Below are 12,206 nucleotides of genomic sequence, written 5' to 3' on the forward strand. Positions count from 1 at the left end.
ATTCTTGAGTGCGCGCACACGGATAGTTTCAACCACAACAGTAGCGGGAGCATCCACCGAATTATCCTAAAGATTTTATTTCTTATCTCGCTCTTCATTGATTTCGCTTGTCCTGATTATTGTAAATCTCCACAGATGTTTCTGTTTGTTCTCCTGTGCTGTGTTGGGGTCGTGCACTGTTATCCTAATGGACGTGTCAGCTCAGCTTGTGGATCTTTGATGCCTAGCCACGGGTCTAATAACGCTCAGACCAGCACTGCTCCGTTCACCGTCACTGCTGACAAAACTACCTTTAAAGAGGGAGATCAAATCACAGGTGAGGCTGATACTGCAGCTACTTTTGCTTTGAAAAGAGCTTTCTTGGATGTTAAGGGAAGACAAATTTGTAATACCTCATGAAATTAGAGCTCTAGTAGCTGTAGTTTGGACCTTTTTTTTTATTATTCCGCAAACAGAAGTGTAGCCTACTTGATCACACCAATCAGCTCGCCTTGGCTGCTGCAATTTTCCTCACTTTATATTTACAATAAGACGAAATATGATTTTAAACACCACAGACTCCTTTCGTTTTCATTTAAACATATTAATAGGCGCAGAAATGACCGTAGTTCAGGGAAATGTGTGGGCCTAACGTTACATTACAATGAAACGAAATATTATATCAAACAGTAGGCTATATTGACTGTTTTTAATTTTCATTTTAACATATTAATTGATAAACTGAATAAAGACCAAGGATTTACCTGTTAGATTTACCCAAAACGAATCATATTTTATGTTTAACTACTGAAGAGACATCAGAGGCCAGCGGCAAATGTCAGAAGGACTAGCAGGGTCGAGACTGCTTTCGTCGGTAAATAAGAGCACTGATCTGCCGCTGATCGCGTGCTGATCGTCTCCGAAATCGGTGAAACACATTTTAAATAGTCGCTGTCTTTATAAATAAATTGCGTATTTGAGTTTTAAACAACTACATTCTCGCCTGAAATGCTTTTAAAACTACATTTCATGACACGATAACGGTAATATTGCGAAAATTATCCGAATAAATTATGTGTATACTCACACTGCTGTGAAATCAACCAATCAGCATGTTTTGTCCCGCCCCCGAAATTTCCGGACCTTTAAGAAGTATTACCTTGTCAGCAGGGACTTAGTAGTTGTAGCCACTACACTACAGTATAAAATATTATGCAGCTTACTATAATAAATTGTACAGTATACTTAGCCTGCGTTTAAAGCTAAATTACTGTATTAGCTACTGCATGAATAGAATGCAGAGTTTTTCTCAGATGAATGGTCAGTTATTCATTAGCTGTCAACAGTCGCTACAAAAAATATCTGACCACTGAATTATCTGATTGATTAATCATCATTAAGTATTTCAGAGACAATCAATCAGACCTTAATAATACATTGTTACCATTATATATATATATATATATATATATATATATATAATTTTTTTTTTTTTTTTTTTTTTTTTTTTTTTTTACTCGAGATAGATCAAAGTTAGTAATAATCTCACTTTCTATAGCCTCATTTATTCGCTGTTTGAATAACCTGGAAAGGAAATGTTATAAAGCCTAATTATCAATTTCTGATGTTTTTCAGAAATTCAGTCGCATTAAACATATTTTATTAGCCTAAATTACACCTATGACTGGTTGTTGCCTAAAAAGGCGGGTTTATGATGTTTAATACATTTGGCATTCTCCACATATAACTGCAGTAGGCCTACTTTTAAAATATGGTATAGTATAAGTATATATAATTATGCTATACTATACTACACACAACTATACTATATGAATTTATACGTTTTAGTCAGGTTATGTTGAGTCACTATTGGCAATAATTAGTCAAATTTTGTTTACAGCTGGTCATCATATGACAACATTTAAAGTTAGATCAGGGTCGGTCTTTATGTAAGGAAGTTCCTCTAAACTGTTTCTTCTTTTTCAGTGGTACTAAACAGCCAATCAGGAAATCAATTTAAAGGGTTTATGTTACAAGCAAGTCAAGTCGGATCAACTACTTCCATCGGCACTTTTAATGTGGTAGACAATAATACGCAGCTCCTCAACTGCGATGGAACTGCTGTGAGTTTATCTACATTATTTTCATAGTGTTTATAAAATTGTATATAATATTCTTTCATATCCATTTTACTAATAAGATCGTTTGTTATGGAAATGGTATTGAAATAACATTGCCTGATTATCATTTTTATATTACATTATTATTTTATTCAGAATAGCGCAGTCTCTCACACATCAGCCACTTCAAAAAGTTCAGTTCAAGCTAAATGGACCGCGCCTACGTCTGGACAGATCGGCAATATAGAATTCAGGTATCATTTTTAATGTGTCTTAAAGGGTTAGTTCACCCAAAAATAAAAATTCTGTGATTAATGACTCGCCCTCATGTCGTTCCAAACCCGTGAGACCTCCGTTCATCTTCAGAACACAGTTTAAGATATTTTAGATTTAGTCCAAGAGCTCTCAGTCCCTCCATTGAAGCTGTGTTTACGGTATACTGTTCATGTCCAGAAAGGTAAGAAAAACATCATCAAAGTAGTTCATGTGACATCAGAGGGTGTAGCATCGAAAATACAATTTTGGTCCGAAAATAACAAAAATTACGACTTTATTCAGCATTGTCTTCTCTTCCGGGTCTGTTGTGTTTTTTTGGACCAAAATAGTATTTTCGATGCTTAACAAATTCTAACTGACCTCTGATGTCACATGGACTACTTTGATTATGTTTTTCTTATCTTTCTGGACATGGGCAGTAGACCGTACACACAGAGGGACATAAAGCTCTCGGACTAAATCTAAAATATCTTACGACATGAGGGTGAGTCATTAATGACATAATTGTTATTTTTGGGTTAACTAAGTTTATCATTTGTATGGTTCTTATACTTATTCTTCATTTTTATTTATATTTCTTGTTGTAATATGTTATGGAACATTTGGGTTTGTTTTAGAGCAACATTTGTGAAAACGACTGATACTTTTTGGGTTGGTGTCAAGAGCTCTACCGTGGCATATACAGGAACAGTAACTCCGACTGTAAGTCTAGCTTTTACTTGAAATCTAAACAAACATGAAAACCAGGTAAATTATTTATTTATTTATTTTATTGGATATTTTAAGCAGAAATTGCTCTGTTCATTTCAGGTTCCATCAAATCCTGATTGTGGGAAAACCAAAGTCTGCTACAGTCAGCCCAGCAACTGTGATCCAACTGCCAACGCAGGCTGCTACTTCATGGCAGTTCAGAGATCCTCTGATCAATCAGAAATGAGGATTGAAATGTTTGGGCAAGCTGATGGATACATTGCTATTGGGTTTTCGGATGACCAGGCAATGGTGAGATATCAGCAGGCCTTTTCTGCTTTATTTGTCTAAAAATGTTGAATACACAAGCCTATGTAAAACGGGCGATGTGTAGATCTTTGAGAGTGATGTTGTACTACAGACTAGCAGATATGGGCCAATATGCTGTAAACATCCAAGTGGGTGTTGGACATAATGCATTCTTCCTGAAACATTAGAATTAAATCTGCTGCACTGAGTCGAGTCTTATCTGGAGACAGCTTACTATATTCTTATTTCTCATCTCTTATCTCATGTGATTTAGTGTTTCCAGGAACAATGAGACAGCATTATGTTCATATGGTTTTAAAAGTTTTTTTTGTGTTTGTGTGTGTGTGTGTGGACATTTTTAGGGCAATGACGACATCTACATCTGTGGTAAGGACAGCAGCGGCAAGCTCCAAGTGCAACATGCTATTTCCACAGGAAAAACAGCTCCAACTATTCTCTCACTGGTATATTCCTCTATTATGCCACCCTTCTGTTTCGTGACAAGATATCGTCACTCATATTTATTCTACATGTTTACAGGGGAATGTGACTGATATCAAGACAACGCTAATGAATGGAAATACTATCAATTGTTCTTTTACGTCCCGTAACGCGATTAGCACGAGTGTTAGAGCATTGTCCACTAGCGAGTACTACCTCATGATTGCTTCCGGATCCTCCAATCAAGGTATGTGGTTCTATATTAGATAAAAAAATGTCAAGTGTAATGAAGTGTTATTGTAGTATAATTTCCTATTGATAAAATATGTGACCCTGGACCACAAAACTGATATATACATCATGAATGTATGCATCACTGAATAAATAAGCTTTCTAATGATGTATGGTTTGTTAGGATAGGACAATTATTGAAAATCGCCTTTAAAGTTTTCCTAATTAAGTTCTTGCATATTACTGATCAAAAATTAAGTCTTAATATATTTACAGTAGAAAATTTACAAAATGTTCATGGAACATGATCTTTACTTAATATCCCAATGATTTTTCTCATTAAAGAAAAATCAATAATACTAATCAAAGTATTGGCTTCAGAAAACTTGTAAAGTATGGACTTTTTTGTTTTTTCTAAGCTTGACTCCCCCTAAGTCACTCTGTCCTTTCAGAATCTTCATTTGGGTTGTCTAACTGATGATTTTCTTCATTTTTAGGTAACATCCTGATCCATTCAAATAAATATGTCAGTAGCACAAAGGCTAATTTACAGGACCCAAGCCAGGTTGTTACAAGTGCTGAAGAATTCCCAGCGATTGTTAAAGCACACGGTGAGTACTTCATGACAGACGGGATCCACTTGATCCACATTAAAGCATCACATCAGTGCTGTTATGGTCCTGAAGATACTGATCTTCTTCAGGTTGCCTGATGTTAATCTCCTGGATGACCACGGGCAGTATTGGGATGCTCATAGCACGCTATTTAAAGGGAGTTGCCAAGGACCACGGTTGCTTCGGTAAAGATTTCTGGTTTATGGTAAGTGATGATAATTGACATTGCACACTGCACAAATGAAGACATCTGATTCGTTCATGTAGATACGGTAGTCAGGTTTAGTAACCATAATTCAGATTGCATGCAGATTTACGCGTATGCATTTGGCAAATGTTTTAGTTGCATGCAAAGTATGCTTTTTATTTTATTTGTTTTTTGGTTTTTATTCATGCAATCATGAATTAAAAATCAGACATGATTTTTTCTGGATCAGGATTGTAAATAGGCGGATTCTGTATTATTATTATTATTGCTGTTTAGACTATAAACAACCAAACAGATTTAAGTATCAGATTCAGATTATGGTAGTTGGCTAGCATGCTGTCTAAACAAAGCCTTGTTCTGCCCATGTGGGCCGCTTTATCAAGCTCATCAGCTTGTTTGTCATGTTGACATACTGTATCTGTTTCGTCAGCATGACAGAGGGAAAATTTCTTTGATAAAAGCTTTGCAGTACCATAATAAGTTGTGGGGAAAAGTGTATGTGCAGTTAGTGTGAGAAAGATAAGAAGCTAGTAATGTTGTATGAACATCACTTGTCATTAACAACCTTTATTGCATTATATAACATAACTGTTCTATACATACTAAGATAATATAGAGTAGTTAAAATGTCAGCACAATATCAGCACCAATGATTGGGCTGGATGTAGCTAATGTACAGTATATTCAAGTTTTCATTTGAATTAACATGGACTGATTTTAAAGCAGAATCTAATGTTGTTGAAGACCTGTTTAAAATGTAAAAAAAAAAACTAAATGTAGTTTATTTCTTGTTTGAAAGGCCCACGTGTCTCTGATGGTCCTGTCAGTCATCGCCACAGCCATCGCATTCATACTGGTGTTTTCTTATGCCCAGGATTGGAGTGGGGTAAGCTAAAGTATAAAGGGTTTTAAATTGAAATACTGTTTATTTCGGATGTGTAAAGTGGAATGTCTGTGTGTGTAGGGGGCTCATCCGGTCCTGGGCTGTTTGGTGATGATCCTCAGTCTTATTCAGCCCATAGTTGCTGCTTTCCGTTGTGAGCCGAGTCATGAACGGTGAGAGAAACTTCTCTTAACCAAATAATAAATGGAAAAAGGAAGTGGAAGCATTGATGTTAATGTGGTGGTTTTCTTTGCAGGAGGTTTGTTTTTAACTGGGCCCATTCTTTCATTGCTTTAGCTATCAAAGGCCTTGCAGGTATAACAACAACTTTATTATCTTCATCAACAACGTGCATTTCCTCAGAAGTATAACAATATCCCTTTTAATTCTGTGAAACAGTGGCTGCGATTTTCACTGGTCTGGCACTGTTTGAAGGAAATGAGGAGGATAAATGGATGTTAAAAGTCATGGGAGGTTTTGTTGCCTGGGAGGCCCTGACATACATTCTTCAAGATCTGAACCTGCGGGCCAGGAAAAATGGTATGAAGTTATTTTGAAAAATATATTTATTTATTTATTTATTTATTTACACTACTGTTCAAAAAATAAGTATCTAGTCCTTACGAAAACTTAATTTAACTTATAAAAATACAGTAAAAACAGTAACATTGTGAAATGTTATTATATTTTCATCTGTGTTGAAGGGTCTCAATATTTTGGGGGTGTTCTTTGATGAATAGACCGTTCAAAAGAACAGCATTTATTTGAAAACAGAACTCTGTTGTAACATTATAAACGTGTTGATCTATTTAATGCACACTTGCTTAATAAAATTATTATGTAACAGCTCACCCGCACTGAACAAGTATTAACTTATATCAAACAGAAAATCTTATTGACTCTGAACTTGAACAGTAGTGTATATTTGTTATTTATTTTTTCTAGGAATTCAGATTTTGGAAAATATTATTTGGAAAATGTATTATTTAAATAATTGAATGCATAAACAGTGTATTTTACGCTTGTCATTTTTATTTTAGATTCTGAGATTTGCAGTTTTGGATCGGTAAGTCTAACATGAAGTCAAATAAGCTTTATATATCTCATTATATAGATAATTTGGATACACATATACAATATTTTCATGTTTTGAAATACTATTTTCTTTGTTTTTGTTAGAGGAGACCTGAAACAGTCCTGCTTCTCCTGTATTTATTGGGAAACCTGGCCTTCTTAATAGCACTTCTTGTTGGAATTGGAAGAACTTAAATAACCAACATTGTGTGGCCCTTCATCATTGGTTTTGAGGCCACTCTTTGGCTCTTGTGCTGTAGTGTTCAGTCCAGTAGAATCTCAACATGATTTTTTTGCTTGTTATTTTTAGTTAATATTGCATTCTTTCCAATTAGAGTTTCACCACTGTGCCTTTGAGCAAGGAACAGTTACTATACAATGTGTTATTCATGATGGAAAAACAATAGTTAAAATAATCTCAGGATTTAAACAAAGAAGCCAGGAAATTATTTATCCATATTTTATTTTAAAACATATCGTGTTGATTTGTTGATTAACATTAACATAATCATGATAATTTTTTTTTTTTTTACTTCTATATATATTATTATTTTTATATGTGTGTGTATATATATATATAGACATTTATATTGTGATTGTAATTTAAATCAAAGTCAACAGCACTCAGCCACTAGATGGCAGTGTAATAAAAGTTTTTTTATGCATGTAATATTTGTATTGTACATTTTCAGACTATTCAAGGGCCAAAATCAATTCTTCCACTGAAATGTATTCAAACATTTTATTGATTAATAAATAGACCATTTTGTTTACCTTTTGGATTATTAATTACTGAATTGGATACCCTACAAGATGTAGCCTACAGATGAATGGTAGTTAAACTGAATGGCTAAACTAGTAAAATATGGACTAATACATTGGTAACAAGTATGATGGTATACAGAAAAAAAAGGTTTAACTAGCTTTGATGAAATATTACAAAATCATTAATTTATTGTACTAAAACATGCATGGATGAATTGTTTGTGTTAAGAAGAGAAATGTGTCAACCAGTAAACCCATTCAATTTTCAACAGTATTTACCTTCACATTAGGAAAAGAAGGGAAATCAAACTCCTAGCTACAGTATATGATTTAATGTCCACACATGCAGCCTTGAACACTCCTCATTCAGGACCTGACTGAAACACTCTGGTGTTGATTTCACAGCTTGTGTGAAGTCAGTTGGTTGGCTTTCATCTTTTACAGTGGTGTGCCTCACGGTTCTTGCTGTTTCAGCACAGGCCTCCTGGTGTTTGGCTGGTAAATGTGGAGGGCAGTCGTGGCAGAACAGAGGAAACAGACAGGAAAAAAGCACAATACCAGGACTCCGCTGTGTGCCCCGATTCGGGGGCCGTCCTTTCAACTGTGTATCCTTTCAAACTTTGTATCAGAGGAGTCACAACTATAATATATCGGACTGTTCACCTTCTCTGTGTTTCAAAATTGCCATTTTATGTTAGTTTCATCTAAAAATCAAGAAGTTATATTTTTGGCTTTAATATATTAATACAATACAATAATATTAATAGACAATATAATTTTGTTAGTCAAAGTTTGGATACAGTTATTCACTCCAGTGTTATTTTCGTAATGTTAATATACTATCATATATATATATATATATATATATATATATATATATATATATATATATATATATATATATATATATATAGGTGTGTGTGTGTGTGTGTGTATGTGTGCCTTATTTGACCTCTATGTAGTGGTATTATAGATAAATAGATAGATAGATAGATAGATAGATAGATAGATAGATAGATAGATAGATAGATAGATAGATAGATAGATAGATAGATAGATAGATAGATAGATAGATAGATAGATAAATTAATATATACAATATATATATATATATATATATATATATATATATATATATATATATATATATATATATATATATATATATATATATATATATATATATATATGTAACTCATTGGGCGAATTTATATCAGCAATGGTTATATATAAAAAAAAAAAAAATTGTTCAAAATTATTGCTAGGGACATTTTAGTGCTTGCTGGATATAGGGACATGTCCCTTTAGCATCCCTAAATTCTACGCCCTTGTTTGTAATGTACATAATCATTAAACGGTAGCAGGCGGCCAGGGGCGCTGGAACCACGGTGGATTTCAAAGAGCAGACTGGGCAGGAGTCAGACAAAGTGGGCGTTTGGAATATTTGGGAAATTGCACCCCAGCCTGAGGTAAGATTAACAACCCTGACACCGACAGAAAAACCAGAGTGAAACTTTAGCGTGTAGAACAGGACTGTAAAATATCACGCTTTCTATAAGTGATTTGTTTTTCTATACGCAGAGGTTTGTGAGAGTTTCCCAATCCTCATCTGAACCCTGTGCTGCTTTGAGCTCGACTTGATGCAGTGAGCTGCAGCGTAAATCATAGGAGACTCTGACTGATGTTTATTAGCATAAAGGGCCAGTGAACCGGAGATGCCCACAGCAGAACTGCCCCGGGGCCCCTGGACTTGAACAGAAGCAGGGCTGGCTATGCCCGGAGCATTTCTGAAATGCTCACTACACAGAATGCCTTTCTGGATTCATTTCTCAAAGCAGGAGATGTTTGAAGTAGTTTAGGAAAATGACTTAGTGGTTTGCTTTCGTCACAAATGCTGCTTGCTGAAAAACGTATTCGATTTATTTGATATTTAATCTATGTTTCCCAAAGAAAATCATACAGCTTTGGAACGACAACAATGACAGAAATTTTATTTTGGGGGGTATTATCATTTGAACTTTTTTTCAGTAAATTACATGTGCTTTTAGTTAATTTAAAATCTTTTACTGAATCATTTACTGAAAACCATGTCGGTATGAGTTTCTCTGTGGTTTCTGTGAGAGCCGTTCGTTCTGATGTAATGTCTGTAGCATTAGGTGTGTCTTCCCATTACTGCTGATATATAGACATAAGCTTTCTCCGAGGAATCACTCCCCTCTCAAAGACTTGGTTTCTTCTTTACTAAAATAGACAATAGACAATACATACAGTTTGCTAGTCAATTTAGACTATAAAACAAGCCCAATAGTCCTAGCAAATTCTGTTTTGAAGCTCAGCTAGGAAGCATTTCTTTTGTTTTACACCGAACTGTAAATTATTACACGGCTGTTTTTCCCCCTAGCAACTATGTGCCAAGTGAGATGAATGTTGAAACTTCCTCTTGCACAAAATAAGTTTCTGTTCCTTTAACTTGATGCTATCTCTCCATATCCTCTCACTGAGATGAAGTTATTTAAATTGCATCGCTAAACCGTACAAAAAACAGCTCAGTCGAAACTAGAGCTGGCACTGACTTCAGAGGGATCATAAGTGTGGTTAAGATAAAATGTGCGGTTTACAATGGTAAAAATACCTTAATTTCTCCTTGATTCATTTTAATAAATGCACACACAAAACAAGTTATCTGTTGATGAGACAAATCAGTCTCTTGTCAACGGTTTCCTGATAGTTGCCGTTTTAAATATATTCACATAAAACAGTATTCAGCACTCAAGCCATGGGAATTCGGCCAGATCTACATTTGCTGAGGCTTTACGGGTACAATAAAGCTGTCTGCTGATTCACCGTTTTTTCCCAATTTGAGCAATAAGGCACAGCCAAAGGTTCTGTTCCTCCAAGACTCGCATCTGAAAAAGAGTGAGAAGATAGAGCGGACACCAGTGAAGTTCACTGAAGTTCGACAGCAACATTTAAAGGTCAAAAAAGTCATTGGATATTCATGTAGCACGAAATATTTTAAATAAAGCAGACAGATACTAAAAAAAAAAAAGAAAAGAAAAAGGAATGTTTAGATACAGTTACAGTTACATATTACATAGTATAGTTACATAATATTTCATACACAATTTTAAAATACTTTAACACTCTTAAAATTAACAATAAAACTACAGCAGCTGTGTTTGCCAGAAATTGACCATAAAAAGTATGTTAGCAACATTTACAGTAGGTTTTATGAATTTAATTTAAAATTTACCCAAAAAATGAAGTCATAAAATCAGTTTTGAACCTCTTTTATACACTGACTCACACACAGAAAAGCCCCAAGTAGAAGCTAAGCTCAGCATTTTCCATGAAAAACCCATGCCACTAAAATAATGCAATATAAATTAGTTTACCAACATAAGATGTAACATTAAACCTAATGTACACAACTGAAAAACTAAGAAGAAATGGCTATTTGAATAAAAAACTCACAATGTTAAGCAATTAACATATTTTACTTCAGCATTTTTATAGTCTTTTACCATTAAAATTATGATTCATTTTTGTATACTGTTTGTCTAGAGTCACGTCTAGACTGTGAAAGTCTTTCAGAATTGTGTAAACTGTTTCCCCTCATTTATTTGTAGAACCCTCTGTTCTGTAGAGCCCTTAGTTTCGCCAGATGTTTTGCACATAAACAAGCCTCATTGTGTTTCTCTCTTCTTCAGAGCAGTTAACAGAGCATTAAAAAATGAGGGATCCTCCCTAGAGCCGATCTGGCTGCACCGAGAGAGAGGCAGGTGGAGCAGGGCAGAGCGTGGAGCTCTTCTGGTGGTGGGGAGATGGCACTGCGGCCCACCTCATGTGTTAGAGGACACAGAAGGTATCAGCTCCTGTAAAGTATTGGCTATGTTCTGCTTCATCTGGTTCGGATGCCTTAGAAAATGAGTATGGTTTGAACAATGGTTTGGTTGGACTCTGATTTTACGTCTCTGAGGTATTTTACTCCTAAACAAACTGTGGTGGCATATGCCACACAAGCTGTTACACATTTCAGCACATCCGTCTGTTTGATTTCATATTTTACACATAATTTAGCACATTAGTGATACATTTTCAGTTCATGTGCACGGAGAGGACAAGTAAGGGCATTTACCAGGTTCTGTACAAATTCTGTGAGTTCTTCATGTAGGGGTTATATAGTTACTCCAGCACACAGTCTAGAAGACTGGCTTCAGGGCGATTGTATCATTCTCACGGCACCCATTTACTGCAGACTCAAAGGATCTAAATGTCTCCAAATCTGCTCTGATGAAGAATCAAACTCTTCTATGTCTTGGATGATCTGAAGGTGGGTACATTTTCGTCAAATCTTCATTTTTGGGTGAACTGTTCCTTTAAAGGAAACAAGATACAATGCAGTTTGCATTTGATACCAAAAAAAAGTAAATTTTGCCTGTTTGTAGTTTGCATTTTAGTTAATAATTTTCTGTCAGTTAATGATGCCTGAATGTTTCTGAAGGTACCTGGCTTCAGCGAGAGTTATGGCCACACACACTGCAGCCTCTATTCTGTCCAGCATCTCTGGCCTTCCAGTGTACAGTGCTACCACTGTAGCCAGTTTAGTGCCAATC

General features: G+C 35.2%; 1 protein-coding gene across 1 annotated transcript; it reads left to right on the plus strand.

Moving 5' to 3' along the window:
* The first annotated feature begins 36 nt into the window (after window positions 1-36).
* Window positions 37-7,438, plus strand: LOC113042506 (putative ferric-chelate reductase 1). Its single transcript, XM_026201406.1, has 15 exons — window positions 37-316; window positions 1,966-2,102; window positions 2,256-2,353; window positions 2,993-3,077; window positions 3,186-3,377; window positions 3,737-3,838; window positions 3,915-4,062; window positions 4,544-4,657; window positions 4,750-4,865; window positions 5,668-5,754; window positions 5,833-5,924; window positions 6,008-6,066; window positions 6,151-6,291; window positions 6,792-6,817; window positions 6,931-7,438. Exons 1-15 carry the CDS (start codon window positions 136-138, stop codon window positions 7,018-7,020), a joined length of 1,668 nt encoding a protein of 555 aa, XP_026057191.1. The 5' UTR covers window positions 37-135; the 3' UTR covers window positions 7,021-7,438.
* Window positions 7,439-12,206: the final 4,768 nt, after the last annotated feature.

Source organism: Carassius auratus, chromosome 24, assembly GCF_003368295.1.
Source record: "Carassius auratus strain Wakin chromosome 24, ASM336829v1, whole genome shotgun sequence".
Taxonomy (NCBI): domain Eukaryota; kingdom Metazoa; phylum Chordata; class Actinopteri; order Cypriniformes; family Cyprinidae; genus Carassius; species Carassius auratus.

Bases quoted from the DNA above. Each gene is read 5' to 3' on its own strand.
- LOC113042506 (XM_026201406.1), top strand. From the start codon at position 136: ATGTTTCTGTTTGTTCTCCTGTGCTGTGTTGGGGTCGTGCACTGTTAT. The intron at 5,755-5,832 runs GTAAGCTAAAGT...CTGTGTGTGTAG, and splicing joins ATGCCCAGGATTGGAGTGGG to GGGGCTCATCCGGTCCTGGG. The intron at 6,067-6,150 runs GTATAACAACAA...TCTGTGAAACAG, and splicing joins AGCTATCAAAGGCCTTGCAG to TGGCTGCGATTTTCACTGGT.